Below are 24,567 nucleotides of genomic sequence, written 5' to 3' on the forward strand. Positions count from 1 at the left end.
GCACACATATAAATAAATACATAATTTACTTTTTTTTGTTCTACATCATATAAGAAACTTATACTAGTATTCAAAGGTCAAGGGTGGATGATATTTTAAAATCATGTGTCATAAAAATGGAATTAAGTTATGATATTAGTCTTCAATCATATTTAATGACTTCAATTATTAATTAATCAATTAATTATTGACTTATTAATTTGAACAAATTAGCTCTAGATTTACATGAGAAAAGAGAGGCTCAATTGGAGGAAGGTGATAATATAATAAAGGTATATAATAGCACCTAGATAGTTTATAATTAGAGATTTGAGAAATGCCAAGGTAGTTCTTACCATACTGGTACCATGGTGGAATCTTGGGTCTCACATCTGTAAAGTGAAAGCAAACCACCTTGACTGACCTTTCTTCACAGGTGTCTCTGACTCACTTCAGCTCTACACATACTATAGTTCACTTCACCTTAAAAAACAATCATGTAAAAAACAGGTACTTTGTGTTGTTTGGAATATGGTCAGTTCAAGTTGCATCTTAAAAAAGGAGGCTCCAGAGAGTTTTCTTTCTTTCTTTTCTTTTTTTTTCCAGAGAGGTTTCTGATTAAAGAAGAAAGGGCACGAGCCTACTGCGTGTTACATGCTGTGCTACGGGCTTCTACTTACTCATGGTCCAAGTAATCCTATTTTTTTTTTTTTATCGTTCTGGGGATTGAACCCAGGGCCTTGTGCATACAAGGCAAGCACTCTACCAAATGGCCTATATCCCAGCCCCAAGTAATCCTATTTGCTTGTAATGTCAGTGACGTTTCTTTCCAACTGTACTTGCATAATAAATATTCTGTAATATTGGCCGTTTGCCCTAATTCCCAGTGGACTAATGGCATACAGCACTGGTGGTTATCTTTCATCAATTCCCTGTGATGTATTCTTTACTGAAATAGTGCAACTTGCTCCATCATGCAGGCTGTTGGCGTTGTGGTTCAGGGTGCTTTGATTTTGAATCTCTAGATCTCTTCACTAGGGGAAGTGTTATACACATTATTAGTTCAAGCATAAAGTAAAAACCTTATTAATATTTTTACCTCTTGGGATTTTGCATATCCATTCACGGCGGGAACCACAGTGTGAGGGCAGCAATGTTTTATTTGCTTTATACACAGCACAATTTCTTGCATCTTCTTCAAAATAAATACTGTCTAAAAATGAAGAGACAACCTGCAGCAGATGAAGTTTGTTATTCCTTAACGATTGAAGTTTCAGAAGATCAAAGAAGAATTCCGTGCACATAATCATTATAGATTTCTAGAGGAAGCTTCAGAAATGTTTGCTTGTCGTTCTAGTTAAAAGTTGTTCCACATTTGTGAAGAACAAGCTAATTAGTGTTTAGCATCTTTTTTCTTAAAGATGCTATTTCTTAAAAAGGGGGCATGCGACTTCTTTCTCCAGAAGGAAGAAATCTGGTGCAAGCTTTGTTCAGAGTTAGCACTATTTTCTAACTGGCAGGATTAGTCTCACCCTGGGATCCTGGGTAAACTTCTTAGAGGCACAAGAATGAGCCAGATCTGGGCATCACCTTTGATGTTGGTTCCTTTGTGTATATGCTAAGCTTTTAGTTGCTCATAACTAAATTCTAATCCACAGCTAGCTTTTTAGTCAGGAAACTACCAAAAATTTCCATGAGTGACCACATAGGTCATATAGCTCCATAATTCATAAAGATTTAGCCTTTCAACTATTTAATGCTTATCTGACAGAAGAGTGGATGGATCACAAGTAAAATTGCGATTAAAAAATTGGAAAAAAAAAGGATGTGTGAAACCATTTATAATCCTCCTCAAATATATACAGTTGTGCAACAATTTATATTATATGCTTCAGCATTTCCACTGCCTTAGGGAAAATGTGAGAATTTCTCATTGTACCTGAAAAGAGAACTCAGTGGTGAGTTCTCTCTCTCTCCTTCACATAGGTTTGCAAATAATGAGGCTGAATGAACAGCTATACTTCCCCCGCCCCCTACTTCTGGAACAATTTATCTAACATAAATATATTTATCCTCAGGTTCAGAGAATGTTGTGAATTCATTCTGCCCAGCAGGAAGTGGTCATAGGACCTCAGTCTATAGTTTCACGGCCTTTTTGTCATTGTTTTCTGAACCATAGTCTTTTTTCCTCTTATTACTAATGAATGTGTTTTAGTAAAACAAAATGAAGTATCCTCAACTTCTATGTAGCATGTTTGTTTGTCTTTATTTTTATTTTTTGGAGTACCAGGGATTGAACTTCACTTGACAACTGAACCACATACATCCCCAGCTCCATTTGGTATTTTATTTAGAGACAGGATCTCACTGAAATGCTAAGCACCTGACTTTTGCTGGGGCTGGCTTTAAACTTGTGATTCTCCTGCCTCAGCCTCCAGAGCTGCTAGGATTACAGGTGTGCACCACCACACCCGGTGCATGTTTGTTTTTTTAAGTGCTGTATTGACTTTAATGCTCAATTGTTTCTTGGCCTCAGTTTCTTCATTAACAAAATAGATGCAGCTGAGTGATCTCTAAGCTGTCTTCCCACTCTCGCTCCTTATACCTTTTCCAAAGAAGCAATATTGGAGCAGAAATATTATTTTTGTTTTTTAACTAGCAAGCCTTTATCATTATTTTTGTTACCATTAGAAGCACAGATTTTTTTTTTTAATAAATCCCTTCCTGGCTACAAATTTGAGTTCCATCTATGTAGTGGACTTTTCTCTATTGGTCTTTACTATTTCAAAGCTTGGCAGCTGATATTTTGCCAACTAGGAAATATCAAATATTGTGGCTCTGGAGTCAGACCACCTATATGCAAATCCTGACTCTCTTCTGCATTATTCTGGGCCACCCACTCATCATTTATTGCCCACTGCTGTGAGCCATTGTGGGGATGAAATGAGATCATGCAGGAGTGCATTCAGCTTAGTTCGTGGAACACTGTGAAGGCTCAACAAACAGCAGAAGCATTAAAAATTCACGGCAGGATCTTACTAGTCTCCCTGTTTCTCAGGTGAAACTGAATAACTTGATTTTGCACATGCCCTAGGATGGATCCATTTTGGTCTCAGATATTATATGCTTCAGTATTTCCACTGCCTCAGGGAAAATGTGAGAATTCCTCATTGTACCTGAAAAGAGAACTCAGTGGTTCTTTCTCTCTCCTTCACATAGGTTTGCAATTAATGAGGCTGAATGAACAGCTATACTTCCGCCCCCCCACATACACACAGTTCTGGAACAATTTGTTCTACCTGAGATGGAAGTGATATTTCTAAGGCTGACATTTCTGTCCTTTTAGAGTGGTGTGTTAGTCAGCTTTTTGTTGCTGTGACCAAAGTATCCAACAAGAACAACTTAGAGAAGGGAAAATTTATTTTGGCTCTTGGTTTCAGAGATTTAGACCATAGTGGGCTGAATCCAGTGCTCTGGGCCCAAGGTGAGGCAGAAGAGCATGGTAGAGGGTAGCTGCTCAGTCAGGATATAGCAACCAGGAAGCCAAGAAAGGGGAGGAGGGGAAAGGGCCACAGAAAAGACGCACCCTTTTCAGAGTAGACCCCTAGTGACTCACCTCCTCTAGCCTTACCCTGCCTACCTCAATTACCCAATCAGTTCACTCAAAGAAAGATGGACTGGTTAGGTTACAGCTCTCATAATTTAATCATATCACCTCTGAATATTCCTGCATTAACACAGGAGCACTTGGGGGACGCCTCATATCAAAACCATAATTGTGAGATAAACTAAAAACAGTTTTCCAAAATAGTCTCCTTTTCATTGTGACATGGACAAGGGTCCCATGCTGACACAGTCAGGCCATGTGCAGGCTAGGAGGGGTAGGGTAAAGGAAACCTGGCATTATTTTACAGAATTGTTGTTTTTCTACCAAATGACTCTTCACATAGGAAATGGTTTGGGAGGACTTTGGGGGGGATTTTGATTTCAGAATGATACACTATAGGCAACCTTAGAACAATCTGGTTAGTGAAGGTTTTCCAGGACCTTGACAAAATAATTCTTTTGGTACCATGGTCCAGTGCCATGTGTCATAGGAGAATAAGGGTCATTATTTCTAGGAATCATTTAGAAAACCGACCAAGTTTACCAAGTGGTTCCAGGGCCACTGTTTTGAATTCATCTCCTTTTGTCCAGTTTGGGAAGACTTACAGGAGTTCCATCAGACCACTCCCACGAACCAGCACTTAGTGGGTTTCTTTTATTAAATCCAATCCAGAACTGCCTTTCTTCTGTCCTAAGAAGAGAAGAAACAAAAAATTTGCCTTTCTGATCAAATTTCCATTATGTAAAAAGGTTCAAAAAGTCTTTTAAAATATTTATATGTGCAGGAAACAGCTGATGCTACTGGCAGGATTGAACCAATCAACACAAACTGATTGAATATTTTTAATGGCAAACCCTGGGCTACAAAATGAGATGGGATAAGATTTAGAGTCATGTCCTATTTCTCTTGGTTTGTGTGGCTTGTTCACTGGTGATGTGCAGATGGAGAAAAGTTAATGCATATTGAGGACATGGGGTTCTTATCAGAAATGGTGATGGTCTCAGGAGAACACATGAAAGCAGGTTGGGAAGAAATTTTGGAAAATATTTTTCCTAGAGGACTTTTTACTACTTTATGTCATATACAACATTACTATTTATACTTCTTTTCTGTGGTTTGATTTTGTTGCTCTTTTGTTAAATTCTCATGTATTCTCTTGAAAGTAAATCACCATCATTCCCACTTGATAAAAGGTACACAGTAGGGTTTTTTTTTTCAGATTACAACATAAATAATTCTGCAGCAAATCAGCCTGGGCCATGGTAGATTAACTTCAGCAGTCACCACTGGTTTAGACTTGGCAAGAAGCTCCTCAGAGAATAATCTTCCCTCCTATTAGGCAGAGTACAAATATGTCAAATCTCAGAGTACTCAATAAATCAAGCAATAAAGCCTAATTGTACAATGAACCATCTCACCAAGATAATTTTCTGAGAATAATTTTGAAGAATTAAAGATTTAAAAGATTCAGAAGTCATGGCAGATGCTTTATTTTCCTTAGTGCAGAGAAGCAAGCCTACTCTGAAGCATTGCTTCTGAAATACGTGAGCTACTCTGCCTGAATGATATAAATTAAAGTCCAGTGCAACTTAGTCTGAGCTGTGCCTGTCCAGTCAGTGTCCAGGTGACACGATGCAGTCAAGGTAGTGAGAAGGTGAGAATGACTGCCCTAAGGTTAAGTCAAGTCTATTAATCACCAAAATAGGCTGGAAATCCAACCCACACCTCTCTCCCCAGGCTGAGAATTTTTGTTTTCTTTCTTCACTGAATTCAGAGTTCTTCATTTTTCTTGCTGTATACTTGCTCATAGAAGACAAGTTGATACTTATTTTCTCTCCATAAATTCCCTCACATTGTATAATTTAAAAATAAACACCATGCGCATGATTTGACTGAATTCCCTTCTATAGTCTGGGCAAAAAATAAATAAAACATATATTATATAGTTTTTGTGATTAGATGCTGAAGATCAATGATTTGATAGATGCTTGGCATGAAATTCTACTAGAAATTATAAGTGTGAGAATTTATGTAAATAGAAATGACATAATGATATTTAATCTTAAGCTAGGAGGTCTTTTGCATGTGATTATTTTATTTAGCAAACCTCGCCAAAATCAAAGGGCAGAATATGCAAATATATTTTATAAGGAACTAAAGCAACAAACCATGGCATAATTTACCACCCCTCCCTTGTATCTGTGACCCCACACCTGGTTTAATAATCCAGTTTACCCAGCCGGGCACAGTATTGCATGCCTGCGATCCCAGCAGCTTGGAGGCTGGGCAGGAGGATCACAAATTCAAAGCCAGCTTCAGCAATTTAGCAAGGCCCTAAGCAGCTTATAAAGACTCTGTCTCAAAATAAAAAATAAAAAGGGCTGGGGATGTGGCTCAGTCATTAGGCACCCATGGGTTCAATCTCTAGAAAAAAAAAATACAGTTAGCCAGAAGTTTCTTAAATATTAGCCTCAGAAAGTCTGAGTTGGCAGCTGTGATATGGGACCAGAGTGTGGTGATTGGCCAGGCTCTGGAACCACTGTCTCCAGTTAGCATTTCCTGTAGGGACTAGCAGTTTTGGTGGGATGTTAATAAGTGTTCTCAAAAAAAAAAAAGAATTATAGGTAGGCACAGTGGCACCACATGTAATTCCATCTACTGGTGAGGCTTAGGTAGAGGATTGCAAGTTCAATGTTAGCCTGGGCAATTTAGTGGGAACCCTTCTGGAAATAAGAAAGTAAAAAGGATTGGAGATGTATGCAGTTCAGTGGTATGTGTGTGAGGTCCGGATTCAATCCTGGGTACCACACCAAAAAAAAAAAAAAAAAAAAAAAAAAAAATTAAATAACAAAGAAAGTGCTTCCTTCTCAAAAGTCTTAAATAATAATATACATAGCAAATTTCCAAGATTGCACATTGTTTTGCAATCATATTTAGCCACAAAATATCTTTTCCCCATGGAATACTATATGAAACTAAGTGGGGGAGGTTGTCAAAACTCCCACCTTTAGGACCATGAATGTGGTTTAGTGCTTACCAGCATGCCCGAGTCCCTGGGTTCAATCGCCAGAACCACAAATAATAATAAAATGGAAATTGTCTTTGTCCTGTATTTCTTTCCCATCAAAAACACACAAAAAACTTCGACTTTAAGGTTATTTTTGTAAACACTAAAGATGAACAATTCAATAGATGTTATATATTAACTTCTTCATGGGAGTGTCCTGCAAGGAAACTTATGGGGAAGGATAGGATTTTCCTCAAAAAGTAGTTTGGTGTTAACCCAAGAATTGAATTTCTAACTCCATGGAACTCAAGATTATATAAACTTACAAATAGACACAAATAAGTGAAAACCTCTTTCCTCAAATTTAAAATTACAGGGTTGGATTGGACTTTTTTTTTAAATATTAGGATTTGGGGGCTGGGGTTGTGTCTCAGTGGTAGAGCACTCACCTCGCATGTGTGAAGCACCGGGTTCGATCTTTAGCACCACATAAAAATAAATAACTTAAATAAAGGTATCGTGTCTATCTACAACTAACAAAATATCTAAATAAACAAATAAATAAATAAATAAATATTCAGATTTTACTAGGATTCCCCCCCCCCCCCCCCCGCAAACAAAATTTTGAGTGGAACTCCTTTTATATAGAAAATAATTAGCAATGGCAATGGTTGGAGCTACTCTGGTGAGTCAGTGAACAAGGACCTGGAGTGCTGTCCATTTGGCCCCCTCTGTTTTTGGCGTCCAGGACCTTTGGGATAGTCAGACAACACTTTGAAAATCACTGACCTGGATATTGTTTGGCAGAAAAATTCTAAAAATCTGACTTGAGGTACACAGAAAAGATTTCAAATATCAAAACTATCATGACTATTTTCTTTGTTTTATGAAATGTGAGCTTGATATAATATAATGTGTATGTAGATTTTTTTCCCCCACAATTAGTGACTAGTTTTAGGTTTGAGACAAAATATTGGATTTTAAACAATTATTTGTGATACTCACCCATGATAAGCCCTTACTAGGAGATGGTCTATAATTTTTCAAAATTACAAAATATTTACCGATTAAATTTTGAATGTAAAAGTTCATTCACAAAATTTTCTTCCTCAATATGGGCAAAGCTTGCAAGATGAGCTCCAAATTCTTCACAAAATGCCTCAGCTTCTCTCCATGTTCTTTTCATCAGAACTTTTTCAATATGAAATACCTGCATAATAAAAGAAAAATATTAACACTGTGGTGGACTGGGTGTGGTAGTTCACTTCTGTTTAAGAAAATAATAGTGATATGTTTTTTATTATTCTTTTCCTTCTTTTTTATCATACTGGGATGGAACTGAGGTCTTCTCCCATGTTAAGCAAACCTTTTCATTATTATTTATTGAAAGCTTGACCTAATGGAAGTATCATTTATTGAACTAGAATGTGCCTAGTCATTGTAAAACTATTGGCTCATTTTATCCTTACAACCAATTCATTCGGAGAATATGAATAAAACTCAGTTTTATAAATGAGCTAATTAAAGCTCTATGTGTGTGGGTATGTGTGTGTTGTTGATGGATCTTTTTTTATTTATTTATCTGTGGTGTTGAGAATTGATCCCAGTGCCTCACACATGCTAGGAAAGTGCTCTACCACTGAGCTACAGCCCCAGCCCCTAACTGAAGCTTTTTATTAAAACAAACAAACAAACCAACCAAAACACCAAAACTTAATCTCCTATGACTTGCCTATATGACTGTTCGGCAAAAGATTAGATAGGTTGAGCTAAGCAAGGTTAAGAATTTCTAGCCACACAGCTACAAACTGGCAGAGCTATGATTAGACCCATGACTCCTTGGTTCCTGAATCCATGAATTTCCATCTCAGTAGACTGCTTTCTAACAGAATTAGCTGAATGTTATGGGATGTTCCCCAAATGTGTTGAAGGCTTAGTTTCCAGCTGGGGATGCTGTTGGAAGGCCATAAAAACTTTAGGAGATAGGATCTAACTGGAATAGGTGGGCCACTCTGAATGTGCCTTTAAAGGGTATATTTTGTTCCTGGGTGCTTTGTCTCTCCCGTTCCTCCCAACCCCCACTCTTTTTCTCTGTTTCCTGGCAGCTTTGCTCTACTTTGCCCTCCCTGACAGGATGTTCTGGCTTACAGTAGGCCTAGAATCAAGGGGCCAAGTGACCATGGACTGAAACCTCTGAAATAATGAGCCAAAATAAATTTTTCCTCTTTTAAAGTGGTTTATCTCAGGTATTTTTTCACAGCAACGAAAAGCTGATTAACAATATGATCACGAATCTAGCCAGGTATATTTATAGGGTCTTTGGGTCTTAGCTGAACTGGCAGATGCAGTGATCCGGTTATATCTAAAATATCTGCTATTTCTCTGCTACCTTCAGGGTAGCAGGAAGAAACTGATTGTAGGGAGGGTCTGTTTTTGGTTTTATTTAAGATCAAGGTGAGGGACTGAAGACCCAGAGCTCCTGATTCTGGGCCTCTGCATCCTCTTAATTTTAAATATCCAGTACTAAGCCTGAACCACTTTTGCCAGGCAGATATACCCTGCAGTCAACCTTCACCAGGCTCTGATTTGCTGAGACCAGAATGAATAGCTTTCCAAGTCCTGTGGACCACAGCACAGCCTTTCCATCTTTTAAATTATATGTCAAAACTTGCCTCCTCTGGGAACATCTTCCCGAATCACTCTAAATTCATAAATCCTACCACCATGCACATCAAACATACCATGCATTTGTTGACACATTGGGATGATATATAGTAGAGAAAGTGCTGGACCAGAGACTCAAGACCAGGGATTTATTCCAACTTTGTCAATAAATAATTGTGATCTTGTGCAATCACTTCATTTCACTAGCCTCAGTTTACTCATTTCTAAAGTTTAACTTATAGTTCTATGAGGTCCCTTGTGGGCCTATTATTCTCTGAATTTAGTGTGGAATTTTATATGTGTATATTTAAACAGAGTGCATTCATAAGTGTTCCACGTAACCGATGAGCTACAATATCTGTGGAGTTAGAGTTTGTCTTCATCCTGCTCTGCATGTGCCCAGCTACTAGAGAAGAACTTTCTTCCAGGACTTGGGGAATTTCTATTTACAGAACAAACCAAGACAAAACATCATGTTTCAAAATGTATTTTTGACAAGAAAATTGTAGGAACTGATTTAAAGCTAGGATCTAAAGCTGATTTGCACAGACATATATAAATATATATTTTATGTAAATATATAAAAAATATAAATATATTTGAGCATCCTTAACTTAAAATGCTCTAAAATCAATGACAGTTCAATGCCCACAAACTTTATTTCATGCACAAGATTACTAAAAATACTGTATAAAATTACTTTTGGGCTATGTGTATAAGTTGCATATGAAATATGAATGAATTCTGTGTTCACATTCAAGTCTCATCTCATTATGTACATGCAAATATTCATATCTGATATATCATTATGAATATGCAAATATCCCCAAAATCCAAAATTCAAACCACTTTTGGTCCCAAGCATTTTCAGTAAGAAACACACACACTTACACATACACACATACACAGAGTCTTTTTCTTCAAATACACACATACACAAACACACATATGCATGCAATCTACACACAAACATATTTATATATTAACTGAATGTATTAATTTGTTTTATCTTTGGTATCTGGCAAGCTGCAAAGGCTATTCTTAGTGGCAAAATTGTATTATTCCATAATAAGCACTTTATTCACATTTTTACAAATATGGAATTTTACTATTTTAATACCCAGTGAGAACTGGCCTCCTTTATCTGGTATGTGCCTGGCAATAAGAACAATATTGACAAGGGTTTCAGTATTATATAGGATCCTAAATGACTTTGGCTAACCCAGCTCTTCCACTTCTTGATAGCAATTTGGGGGCAGAATGCAACATCCTGAGGGAAGGAGAAACTGTCCTTATTCCTCCTAGAACAGGATGTCTTGTAATGCTTTAGCCCAGTAACCCAAGTGGTGTCTGAGGTCTAAACCCACAGAGAAATGCCTCTTTGAATCTCCCAGCTATGGTGCAAAGTAGGGCATGTGCAGACGCGAGTCCATCTGCCCTGAGCAGTTTTCCTGTGGTTTGGGAGATGGGCTTGCTAGGGATCCTAGGTTTCTGTTGTTTCTTGCAGCCCATCTGTGAATAATGAGGTTGCTTTGCCTGATTTGTTGAGTGTTCTGTCTCACTGGACTCAGACTCTGGCAGCTGAGTTTGTGCAAAATCTCCTGCCAGAGAAAAGAAACTTACTAGCAATTTATCAGGTGTTTAGAGTCCTCCCCCAGAAATGATAACCAGTGCATGGAGTTTCCCTCCCTGGGGTCAATACTGGTGCATGGTATTTCTAATTAACAGATAATCTTCATGAGAAGGCCTTCTATATCACCAGGAATATGCCAGTTTTTACTTAAAAATTATTTGAATATAAATGAAAGGATATAGACAGGCAACAAATATTGATTAAGTACCTGCTGTGTGCCAGGCACTGTTCGGGAAAACAAAGTGTTGGAATAAAGGAATTTGTGATACATGGATCAAATTGAAATAATGATACTGTGAATGCTCAAGTAACCTTGGTATCACCTTGAAGCAACTGGTCAGGCCAGGCTCCGACTCCCAGTCCAAATAGCAGGGGTGAAAGGGCCATCTTTCTTCATGCTCAGTTTTGTCCCGATTTTCGATTGGCTGCTTGCACAAGGACATCGCCTTGAACCGTCTACAGTCCTTCACTTCCCAACGACCAAGTGGACTACTGCCTCGCATGACAACACAGCCACCCCTGGATCCTATAAAGCAGAAAACAAGCATTTAAAATACCAGACTACAAAAACACAATGTGCTCAAAAGACAGCTCTTCAGAGTGTTGAATAATTGACATCTCACATTGAAGAACCCAGACAAGAACAGTAAAGATTAAAAAAGGATGCTTTATTGGCATGATTATCTCATTTCTCTTCATCTCTGGAGAAAAGAAGATAGAAAAATGAGAGAAAAGAGGCTGTGAAGCCTGAAATTTGGACATTGTCTACTTTCAGCTCAAATGGCAAATCATGGGAAACTAGGAGTAGTTTCTACATGGAATGGCAATATCCCCCATAGCTCAATGCTGTGCTTTAAAATCCCATTGTAAAAAACCAACAAATCAAAGTGTATATTGCTCATCCTCTGAGAACTAGAGTCAACAGGGGAAAATACATAAATAATGGATTCAAGGTAGACTACAAGGTACACAACAAAGAACCAAACTATCAGCCATAAACCATGGGAGAATGGAGGGAATGAGATAAATTCTTGAAATGGGAAAAAGCTTTGGGGGCAGAACAGGGGGCAGACATCAGGAAAAGCAGGAGGGGTAGGTGGCTTTTAAATGAGAAGCTAAATTCAAAGATCCACCCCGCCTCCCTGCATAGTTTGTGTGGAATATTGGGAAAAGTGATAGACTGCTTAGTTATGGCCCAAACTTCATTTTTTTTCTTTTAGGCTTGTTGAATGTTTTATCATAAGAACTATATTTTTGCATAGAAACAATTTGCAAATTGATTTAAAAATTTTAAGTTTGTCAGCAAAATCTCCTAAGACTGCTTAAAAAAAAAATCCTTCAAATTTCAGCGAAGAGAAGTAGAAAACAGTTCTATTCTAAAAATAGAATAAAAATTAAATACGAATGAACTTATTTTTTCTTGAATCCAGGGTAACCATTCTATGAACTAAATCAACATTCAGCAACCACAGAAAAGCATGTATCCTGGCTAGAAAGGAGACAGACTAAAACAGACAAGAACCAGCTCTTAGTTCGAGAAACAGATTTATAAACAATGGCAATAGACACTTAGGTGGAGGCTTCAGAGGACCAGGGCAAGCAGAGGCAGCAGTGGTGGATTCTGATTGTGACTGAGCCCCCAGCCCCTGGAATATGCAACCCCAAGGAGCCTCCAGGTAAGGACACCATGGCAAAAGATGGGTGGGAGGCTTCAGAGGGGTGATGGAGCCTGTCTGGAGAGATCAGTCAAGAATTTGTGGAAAGGGGTCTTTGAGCTGAGTTTTTCTGTACTAGAGATTGAATCTAGGGCCTCAAACATGCTAGGCAAGCTCTTTACCACTGTGCAATATCTTAAGCCCTTGAACTGAGTTTTGAAGGATGAAAAAGAACAGAATCTTCTAGGTGGGCTTCTTGAAAATAGCAAGCCATAATGGAGGAAGCATCTGAAGACTTGTGACGATTCTGGACCTAGAGGCACTTAAAAAAATGTAGTCACTTGGTACTAGATATTTATCTTGCTGAATTTCCCTTCACAAGTAATGGATTCAATTTTTTGTTTTAGCTATCAGGTAACTGGCATTACCCTTGTCAACCATGTTTTGATTGTTTTATGTTCACAGAAAGATTAACAAGAGGGAAATGAAGAATGGAAGTGAGAAGAAAGAAGGTAGAGGAAAATGAACAAAGAACCTCTCATGGAGGAAAGGAACAGAGTTTGATGGAAGAGAGGAAAGAATAATGAACTGAAGAATGGATGCTTGACTTGGACAATCAAGGGTGCACACCATGCCTTAGGTATCAGGCATCGTGGTGACAAGATAGTCTACAAGACACAGACTTGTGTATATGTGTATCCTGATGCATCAAAGAGACTCACAGAGGTGAAAATGGCCAGACATAATGGAGGAAACATGCTAAGTATGGCTTGATGAAAAAGTGTTGAGAAAGAAATTCGATCCATACAAAGGCCAACAGGTTATCTCCACTGGCCCAGAAGAACTAGTTAGAACTAAAGATGGAGAGTTGAGGGGTAGGCAAGGAAGAGAGTTTATGGTATGTTATTGCCTCTGCCATAATTGGAGCTTTGTAGGCCTATTGAGTCTAATTTTGGAATGTAGCTCACAGCCAGCTGGGTCATGAGCAATAGGGGAGATGGTGCATGCTTTGTGCAATGAACTTGAACTGTGGAAATCCATATGGAAGCCCCAAATGTAATATACTTGTGGAACTGTTCTAGTTGAAAAAGGAAGGAAAATATGCATCTTGCCTGACTCGGATGTCCTTCCTTTGAGACAGCTTAGTGGAATATACATTTATTGCATAACAGAGGTAGAAAATCTCCAAGCAAGAACTTCTGACTTGGAACTTGAGGTCTGGGGTTCTAATTCCCAGCATAAATAGTAACTTGAAATTTGAGAAGGTTAATTAATTGCAAATAAGGCTTAGACATATGGACAATAATTTCTTTATTTTTTCCTCCTGGGTTTTCATGAAGATCATATAGGATCATGTATCAAAAAGCACTCTGTAAGATAGGAATAGCCCCAAATACCCTAGGATGTTACTATTCTTCTTATGGTCATTTTCATTATAAAAACTGGGATTTTGTGGTTTGAGTTTCTGCCTGCACATTCAGAGAATTTTTTAAAAGTTTGAATCAGCAACTTTAAAATGTAATATACTTTTTTGTTGGTCTTGCATTTCGTCTCACTTCCCCACATCAGACAATGATTAAATAGCTTTGGTTTTAGATGCTATAGATATTCAGCTCATCTTCATTAGTGAAGAAAGAGATGTTTTCGAACCACCACAAAGATGAAAAGTGCTGCAGGCATGTTATTGGTATTCTAAAGTGGTTAACTTAATGGAACATTTGACCCAAATTTTAGAGTCTCAGCCCCAAAGAAGCAGTAAAGTGGAGTAATAAAGGGAGGCTGGGCTACGGGAGATATAAACCAAATTTATAAGCCAATTCATGGGGATGCTTGCAAAGCCAAATCATAAGAGGAGGGAAGTGAGAAAGAGTGGAGGTGGTTTTTCTCCCAGAGAAATTGTTCTTACATTTGATAGCTCTTCTCATTGGAGGAAAACTATCATTGCTTTTCTCAGTGGTGAATCTCATATTTCGGCAGACTCTCTTTACCTGCCTTAGCCTCATTTCTGTTCACATGAGTGGAAAAACATTCTATAATTAACATTCTCTAATTCATTTTTCTAGTCTCTTCCATTATTCTCCACCTCTTATATCTCTGGTCAAATACCTAAATATAAAGCAAGCAACCAAGCCAACCTGTGGCTTCAGGGCAGGAGGGGACTGTGCCAGGCAGACCTCTCTGCCTCTGAGTGAATATTTTACTTGAATCTCTCTAGTTATTCTCCCCTTCCCTGCAATAACCCTCTCATATTCTCACCTCTCAAGTCCTCTGCCCTCCCCATCTTCCCACTCCTTCCCTCTCTCCTTATCTACAGAAAAAAAAGTGGAATTCTGCAGGCAGGGAAGCTGAGCTTTCATAGCTCTGTACCTTTGCCAGGCACTGTGTTATGCATTTATATGAATTTTCCCTTATTTAACTTCAGAAGCTCATTGAGGCAGTGATTAGCATCTGCATTTTGCACGTGGAAAAGTTGAGGCACAGAGGTTAGTGAGTTGCCACAAGCCACATAGTGAGTGTTTAATCCAGGATTTGAAATCAGATTTACTTGAGACTATTATGAGACAATGTCAAGGTACAGAGTTTATAGTGGGTGGGTATTCAATAATGAGAAGTTGAATGAATGAATGAATGAATGAATGAATTCTGCTCAAATTATGTTCCTCCTTCTCCATAGAGCTCTCTCATTTCCCTGGTCATGTTTCTCTCCCTTGTGTAGTCACAGAATTTCCTTGAAGATCCACAATCACATTTTTACTTGTATGGCAATTACTTGTATGGTTCTGAAAAGACACGAAAATGTCCAAAAGGTGTCTCAGTACTCACTATCTATAGGGCATTCTCAGGAGAACAAACTGACTTGCTCTGCTAGGATCCCATTTTCCTTGCCCTTGGCAGATTTCCACTGACTTGGACCAATTGGAGCAAATGGGCCCTGAAGTTGTCTTCTTCCAGATCTAGATCTCAGTTATGCACGTTAGTAAAACAGCGGTCTCAAGTGTTTCTTTCCCTCTATTAAGATTCCTATGAAACTCTCGTGTAACCTGGAAAAGCTTTTGTAATATCTTAACAACGATGTATTCTATTCACCTTTTTCTTTCCCATAGAGCAGCCTTCATTTATAATGGTGTCTTTAATCTAAGTACAAAGTATATTTCAGTTTTGACCCATTAGTTTCTCCCTGAATAGAAAATATCTTATCATCTTCCCCTTTAATCAGTGGCAATGGTTAGTGGACATCAAAACCACCTTTCCTACTTTACCTGAATATTTTATTTTTCTCAAAATATCAAGGGCTATAGAGTGCCTTTGTTGTTGTTGTTTAAAAAATATATATACCAGAATTTTCAGTTTGTTTTTTTTTTTGAGAAAGGAGAATTTTGGAATGAAAGAAAGGAAATACAGATAAAAGTTAAAAACCTTGTAGACCTGAATTTGAATTGAAAGTATCAGTTATCAGTTTGAACTAAAAAAGTATTTCATCTCTCTCATACACACACACACACACAAACACATGCACACTCATACACAGACACACATCATTTATTTCCTATATCTGCCTACCAAAATGGCCTAGAAATTAGAAAAAAAACCCACAAATGTTTATTGAGTACCTATATGCTCAGATTGCCTATGAAAATAATACCACTTCCCATTAAAATGACCAGGGTTCCTTGATGATCTGGATGATTCTAAGTCTGAGGCAGAAATTTACATCTTATCATGTTAGATAGCAAGGATGCTATCAGAGACAGTTAGCATCACATCAAGAGGACTCAGGAGGTAGTTGTTGAGGAGATCCCCATCACAAAGATGGGGCAACTTGAGCATTAAAAAAGGATAAGGGAAATGAACTAAAAGGGCTAGGGATATAGCTCAGTTGGTAGAGTGCTTGCCTTGCATGCACAAGGCCCTGGGTTCAATCCCCAACACCACAAAACATAAATAAAAATAAATAAAGTAAAAAATGAAAAGGTCTGGGCATGTGGTCCAGTGATTAGTCACTGGACTGGGTTCAACCCCTCAGCCCCCAGGGTAGGGGAGGTTAAATGAACTAAAACATATCAATGTATCAAATATGTTTTAAAGTGCTTACTCTTTAACAGCTTTTAAAAATCCTGCAAACCTCTAATTGATCAATGCTGGAAGATGCTAATGAAGAAATAATTATTTTGTAAAGGGAAAGAATTAAGCATTTATTCTGGCTTTCCTATAAAAACCATACCACAAAGTTACTAAAATACTGGCCAAGAATTTCTTCCTTATAGGAGTATTCCAACTATGAATCAAGAACCCCCTACTGGGGGCTGAAGATATTGCTTAGTGGCAGAGTGCTTGCCTAACATACTTAAGGCCCTGGGTTCAATCTCCAGAAAAACAAAATAACACAAACAAACCATAATGAATCAAGGGGCCTATGCATCGATCATCAAAAACTGCTAATAATATTCCCTCTAAAAACTGGAACAAGACAGGGATGCCCTCTTTCGTCACCTCTATTCAACATAGTTCTTGAAACCCTAGCCAAAGCATTTAGAAAAAAGAAAGAAATTAAAGGGATATGAATTGGAAAAGAAGAACTCAAACTATCCCTATTTGCCAATCATGATGTGATTCTATATTTAGAACCCCCCCCCAAAAAAAAACTCCACCAGAAAGCTTCTAGCATTCAGTAAAGTAGCAGGATATAAAATTAACACAAATAAATCAATTGTGTTCCTATACACCAATGAGGAATCAGCTGAAAGAGAAATCAGGAAAATTATCCCATTCACAATAGCCTCAAAAAAATTTGAGAATTTTTACCTCTAACAAAAGAGGTAAAATATCTCTGCAATGAACACTATAAAACACTAAAGAAAGAAATTGAAGAACACACTAAAAGATGGAAAGATCTCCCATGTTCTTTGATAGGCAATTAATATTGTCAAAATGCCCATACTACCAAAAGTACTACACAGATTTAATGCAATTCCTATTAAAATTCAAATGATGTTCTTCATGGAAATAGAAAAAGCAGTCATGAAATTCATCTGGAAAAGTAAAAGGCCCAGAATAGTCAAAGCAATCCCTAAAGAGAAAAGTGACGCAGGAGGCATCACAATACCAGACCTTAAATTATACTACAGAGCTATAGTAACAAACAAGCATGGTATTGACACAAAAACAGACATGAAGACCAATGGTATAGAATAGAAGACACAGAGACAAACTCATATAAATACTGTTATCTCATACCAGACAAAGGTGCCACAGTGGAGGAAAGATAGGCTCTTCAACAAATGGTGCTGGGACAATTGGAAATCCATATGTAGTAGAATCAAATTGAACCCTCTTTCACCCTGCACAAAACTCAACTCAAAGTGAATTAAAGACTTAGGCATTAGAGACCCTGCACCTGTTAGAAGAAAATGTAGGCCCAATGTCAGCTTAGGAACCGACTTCCTAAATAAGACTCCTAAAGTGCAATAAGTGAAGTCAAGAATCAATAAATGGGATGGTATAAAACTAAAAAGCTTCTTCATAGCAAAGGAAATAATCAAGAACATGAACAGAGAACCTACAGAATGGGAGAAAATCTTTACCTGTACATCAGATAAAGCATGAATCTCCAGGATATACAGAGAACTCAAAAAACTCAACACCAACAAAACAAAACAAAACAAAACAAAACAAATAACCTAATAAAAAAATGGGCAAAGAAACTGAACAGACACCTCACAGAAGAAAATGAAAATTAAAATGACATTGAAATTTCACTCCAGTCAAAATGGCAATTATCAAGAATACAAGTAACATTTATTTGATGAGGATGTGAGAGAAAAGGTTCACTCATACATTGCTGGTGGGACTGCAAATTTGTGCAACCTTTCTGGAAAACGGTATGGAGATTCCTTGGAAAACTTGGAATGGAACCACCATTTGACCCAGTTATCTCACTCCTCAGTATACACCTAAAGGACTGGAAATCAGCATACTATAGTGATGCAGCCGCATCAATGTTTATAGCAATTCAATTTATAATAGCCAAGCTATGGAACCAACCTAGGTGCCTTTCAATGGTTTAATGGATACAAAAAATTTTGTATACACAATGCAATATTACTCAGCCATAAGAAAGAATGAAATTTTGGCATTTGCTGGTAAATGGATGGAATGGAAGACTGTCATACTAAGTGAAATAAGCCAGTCCAAAAAATCAAAGACCTCTCTGATATGTGGATGTTAATTCACAACTAGGGAGGGTATGGAGGGGAAGAATAGAAGTCCATTGGATTAGACAAAGGGGAATGAAGGGAAGACCATAGAACGAATTGCACATAACTTTCCTATGCTCATACATGAATACATGACCAGTGTAACTCCACATAGTGTACAAACACAAGAATGGAATCCTAATTAAAATAAGTTATATTCCTTGAATGTATAATATGTCAAAATACACTTTACTGTCAGGTATAACTAAAAAAACAAATAAAAAATTAAAAAGCTGCTAATAACATAAAAAGAAAGAAAACTGGACATTATGTATCTCCAGACAAAACATGCAAGTGTGTGAGAAATAGTATTTCAAAATAAAATAAAACAAAACTGAATTTGATCAGGGCTCTGATTCTGTTTAAGAACAAAAATGTTGATTTTTTAAATGAAAAATAAAGAGGATAGAGTAACCCATTAGACAATATGTGTTAGACAATAAAGCATAAACTTTAGGGAAATTTAAGCCATACAATTCATTTGCATCATCAACAAATAAATTCTAAGAAAAACAAAAGATGGGTGAAGGAAGTGGGAAACAGAAGTTAGGAGATCTATTAATCAATTGCAATGTGTGAACTTATTTGGATCTTGATTGAAACAAATTGTAAAATACCCTATATAATATTTATGGGTCACTTTGAAACATGAGCATTAACAGAAGATTTCTGATGTTATGGAAATCTATAGTTAATTATTTTCAGGTTTAATAATTGTATTATATCATGTTTTTATAAAAGATGTCTTTATTTTTTTGGTAATAATTCTGAAATACTTGTGGGTGAAATGATATGAAGTCTGGGATTTGCTATGAGAAAATATGGACGTGGGTGAGGGTAGAGCTGAGACAAGATTGACCATGAGTTGATCATTGCTGACGCCTGGTGAAGGGTATGTGGTGGTGTATTATGCTATTTGATGAACATAATACAAAATTGAGACAAAATGGCAGAACTGTGATTCTAGCACAGATGGAATATTTTGCTAGTAGGACATAAGGACAGAGTCTTAGCTGAGTTTATAAAAAGCTACAGGCTTCCTGTTCAGTGGTCAGTTCAGACAGTTTCTGCTGGATTAAGATTCTCATATGAGGCCCAAGATAATGGATTCTTTTTTGACAGGCAGTAAAGAAAATGTGATTTAGGGTGGTGTTTCTACAAGCTGTAATTTAAAAGAAAAAAAGGGGAACACTGGAGCTTTTATTATTGCTATTTTCTTCAAAAAAGATTTACATTTTCATCTTATTCAGAGACAATTTACTCAATGTCAATCAGCATGAGCAGCCAAACTGAGCATCACAGCATTATTTTTGCTTCAGGGAAAAGAGAAAAAGAGTAGTGCCACTCAAATAAATTACAGCAGAAACTTATGAATGACAAGAAGCTCTGCTTTAGTTCCAGACTTCAGACATCTAAATATGCCCCAAGGAAGTTAACGTTAAAAACCAAAAATTTTGTCTTCTCAAAATGTATTAATTTATTTTGACAGGTATATTCCCAACAAAATTCCAAAGTATATAGAAATGATACCTGAGCTTTAATTTTTTTTTTTTTGGTAGAATGGTATGACATGGAACTTTACTGCTTTTTTCAATTTAATAATACAGAGTTGCAGAACCAGAAGATTGTTCTGTTGAGTGAATTGTGATGTTTCTCATTTTGGGCTATGGGAAGTCATCAGTTTCTATATAATTTCCTAAACGAATGCTTTTTTTTTTTTTTCTTTGGTGAGGGGTACTGGGGATTGAACTAAGTTATATCTCCAGTCCTTTTAATTTTTTGTTTTGAGACAGGGACTCACTCAGTTGCTGAGGGTTTTGCTAAAGTTGCTGTGGCTAGCCTCAAACTTGTGATCCTCCTGCCTCAGCCTCTTGAGTTGCTGGGATTACAGGTGTCCCATTTATATGCAAACACACACACAAAATAATTTGTCTTGATTACACCTTGCTTGTATCTTTAAAATGTATAATTTTTGAAAAATTAATGAATATTTTTTATAGTAGTTTTAGGTTCACAGCAAAATGAAGTTAAAGCACAGGGAGTTCCCATATCATCGCTCTCCCCTGCCTCTTACACAATCTCTCTCACAGTAGACATCACATATCACAGTGCCACATTTGTCACAATTGAATCTACACTGACACATCACAACCACCCAATGTCCCTCTTATCCCTGTCATTTGTTTCATTTACATAGAAGCAAATATTTGATAATTAGTTGTTATGTGTTTATAATTGAGTATATTGTTGCTATTATTATTTTGAACATGTTAGATAATTAAAAATGAGAAAAATAAAAGTTTTTATTTTAACTTCACTATTCATTCCCAATGCTCTTCCTTTACATAGGCCTAAGTTTCTATTTCATTTTCCTTCTCTCCCAAGAAGTTCATTTAATATTTTTGCAAAGCAAGCCTACTGGCCACACATTCAATAAAATCATAAAAGATTTAAATTCTCCTTCACTTTTACAGGATACTTTCACAAATTATAGAATTTTAGGTTGGGTTTTTTTCTCCCCTCAATACTTTATAAATTTCACATTATTCTCTTTTTTGCTTGCATAGTTTCTGAGGAGCAGTCAGATTTAATTCTCATCTTTGCTCCCTCTCTGGCTTCTTCCAAGAATTTTTCTTTATATTTTTATTTTCTCAAGTCTGAATCTGCTTTTCCTAGCTATAGTTGTTTTGGGGGAACTATTCTGGTTGGTGTTCTCTGGGCTTGCTGGATTGTGGTTTGGTAATGACATCGATTGGGGGAAATTCTTGGTTTCTGTTGCTTTAAATATTACTTGTGTTTCTTTCTTTCTTCTCCTTCTGATAATCCTGTTACAAGTATTTACACATTTATAGTTGTCCCATAGTTCTTGGCTATTCTATTCTGTTTCTTTAAGAAAAAAAGTTTTTTTTTTTTTCAGTTCTGAAAGTTTCTATGGTCACATCCTCAAGCTCAAAGATTGTCTACTCAGTGTATCATAAGCCCACTAAAGCATTCTTCTATTATGATATATACATATATCTATATATAGCATTTTATTTTCACTTTTTTTTCTTAGACTCTCCATCTGTCTTCTGCCTTTTAGTATGCCTTGTAATGTTTTTGTTGAAAGGTGGACATAATGTACTTGGAAAAAGGAATTGCAGGAAACAGGCCTCTAGTAAGATGGTGGAAAGTATGGGCAAAAGGGAGTGTCCACATCTTATGAGGGCGAAAGGGAGTGTCCACATCTTATGACTTGGCCTCAGTCTTTAAATGATCCATCCTGTGCCTCTGGACTGTGGCCCTCATCAGTAAGAGCTTCTCAGGTGTTTTTCTCTCCTCAGTGTGATAGAACAGCTGGAGAGTGCTGGAGCCGGGTAGTTCCCCTCCCTCTCAGGTAGGTTATGCTCAAATTAAACTCAAGCAGGTCAGGCTCTGGTGAGACTCTGTTAACAGAATGTTGTGGTGTATTTAAAAAAGGTTCCTGGCTGGGCGTAGTGGCGCATGCCTGTGATCCCAGCAGCTTGGAAGGCTGAGACAGGAGGATCATGAGCTCAAAGTCAGATTCAGTAATGGGGAGGCGCAAAGCAACTCAGTGAGACCCTATCTCTAAATAAATACCAAATAGAGCTACGGATGTGGCTCAATGGTTGAGTGAACCTGAGTTCAATTCCCAGTACCCACCCCCCCAAAAAAATGGAGGTTCTTTTCCTTCTCCTTCTGGTGAAAGCATGAGGAAAATTTTCTCTGATCCTCACTTGAGGACCTGTTAGAGTTTCAAGAGGAAGAAGCTATGAAAGTGTGTGAGCCTCCTGTGACCCGGGCCCTCCTGGAGTTTTACTCTCAGAGTTGTCTACGCTAAGCCTCCAGCAACTTCATCCATTGCAGTTCAGGATTTCTAAGCCCAGCACTGGATTGAGGGGAGGTTTCTGCTGGTCAGTTTCTCTTCCAGTAAGTTGTGATCTCTGTATCCTCTGTCTCTCTCTCCAATTTGGGGGCAGTGGTTTGCTCTGTGATCTCATGTCTTTGGTGGCTCTAAGGAGAATTTTGGTTTCTCAGTTTGTTCAGCTCTTTGCTTGTTAGGATGGCATGGCAACTTCTAAGCTTCTTACCTGCGGGGCTGGGAATTGGAAGTCTTCAAAAAGTACAGGTACTTAAACCATGTGTTCAACAGAGAGACTGTAAACGGATTTTCTTTGATCTCTCTTTTCTTTCTTTTAACCTCAGGAAGTCTAGGGAATCTTTTTTAAACAGTTAAATCTGGCTCATAAATGTTGAGGAAATATAAGCGTGTAGACAACAATCAGACACTCCTGTAGGGTCCTGGGATTTTCCAGGGTGCTCACCTTGGTGGTTGGTGCAGCACAGAGGAGGCCCCACATCTTAGAATGTATGGGTGAGGAATCCTAACAGGATAACCATGATATGTAGCTTTAGAAAAAATTCTACACATTCTTTCTCTGCAGTAAGAGCTAGTATTTATGATTTACAGTGCAGCAGGAACTGTGTAATATTTCACTTAGTCCTCAGAGTAATTCTGTAGATACTATTGCTATCCTTAATAATGAGGAAACATATGGAGAGATTAAGTGACTTCCCCAAATTATACAGCTGCATGTGGACTCTATGTTAGAAACTGACTATATGTTACCCCCTGCAAACGGGGTGATCATTTTAGTTAACATAGGCAGTAAGAAAACATTAAGGAAGACTCAAAAGACGTGACCAAGGGGTGGAAGGGATTTGGAACCAATAAAAGAGAAGGAAAAAGTGAGGGGGAGTAGGTGCTGCAGTCCTCTCTACTCACGGGGTTGATGTGCATTCCAGTGTGTGTACTGCACCGACTCAGGCTTCTGTCCTGTGGTCTTCCAAGTGTATTCTCCTGTGTCATTTTGGTCTTGCAGAGCGATCCAAAAATAACTGTCCTTTGTTTTCACCACACTGCTGATCAAACTGGTAATAAAAGCCTGTTCAAACCTTGAAAAGGGGAAAAGGAAATGGTTACATTACGTTTCCAGGCAATAAAAAAATCTCATTAAAACATAATGAAGTGCACAGAATGGCACCAGAGTAAGCATTTCTTGCTAATTCTTTAGAACACAGAGCAGGAAAATACACAAAGATACTGAACATTACTAATAAATGCCAAATATCAGTGTAATTTCCAGAAATACATGAGGAGAATTTCATTCTTATGGACTTTTATAACTGTGTGTTAGTCAGCCTTTTATCATTGTGACCAAAATAAACAGCCAGAATAACTTAGAGGAATAAAAGTTTATATTGGCTCATGGTTTCAGAGGTTCAGCCCATGGTTGACAGATACCATTGCTCTGGGCCTCCAGGGTGAGGCAGAACATCATGGCAGAGGCATGATGGAGGCATGATGGATAGAGTCTGTTCATGATGGCCAGGAAGCAGAGAGTGGTAAGGGGACACGGCTAATGAACCCTTCCAGCACCTCCGCCCCCTAGTGACCCACCTCCTCCAACCATGCCCCACCCTCCTAGAGTTACCACCCAGTTAGTTCATCAAAGGAGGATAGCCTGATTAGTTTACAGCCCTCATAATCTAATCATTTCACCTACTCCATTAACATAAGAGCTTTTGGGGAGAATCTCATATTCAAATCGTTAACAAACTGTTTCAAGGAGCAGAGGCTGACTTTGGTTTCAGAGTGTAGGTGGGAAAGTCCATGTAGCGAACCATACATTTCTTAGAGTAAGATGGGGCCTGTTTTGTGTTTAGGCCACATACCACACACCATGCCATAATGTGCAGGGAGGTAG

At 37.8% G+C, this 24,567-nt stretch overlaps 1 protein-coding gene across 3 annotated transcripts in view; it reads right to left on the reverse strand.

The window, feature by feature from the left end:
- Pla2r1 (phospholipase A2 receptor 1) overlaps positions 1 to 24,567 on the reverse strand; it is a 117,424-nt gene that overhangs the window by 37,779 nt on the left and 55,078 nt on the right. For all 3 annotated transcript variants that reach the window (XM_078017464.1, XM_078017465.1, XM_005315764.5), the window contains exons 11-16: positions 23,586 to 23,755; positions 11,214 to 11,416; positions 7,658 to 7,803; positions 4,192 to 4,276; positions 1,079 to 1,211; positions 336 to 371 (exon numbers count right to left, since the gene is read on the reverse strand). In XM_078017464.1, coding sequence (XP_077873590.1) covers positions 336 to 371; positions 1,079 to 1,211; positions 4,192 to 4,276; positions 7,658 to 7,803; positions 11,214 to 11,416; positions 23,586 to 23,755 — 773 coding nt within the window. The remainder of the gene's footprint in view (positions 1 to 335; positions 372 to 1,078; positions 1,212 to 4,191; positions 4,277 to 7,657; positions 7,804 to 11,213; positions 11,417 to 23,585; positions 23,756 to 24,567) is intronic.

Source organism: Ictidomys tridecemlineatus, chromosome 7, assembly GCF_052094955.1.
Source record: "Ictidomys tridecemlineatus isolate mIctTri1 chromosome 7, mIctTri1.hap1, whole genome shotgun sequence".
NCBI classification, from domain to species: Eukaryota; Metazoa; Chordata; class Mammalia; order Rodentia; family Sciuridae; genus Ictidomys; species Ictidomys tridecemlineatus.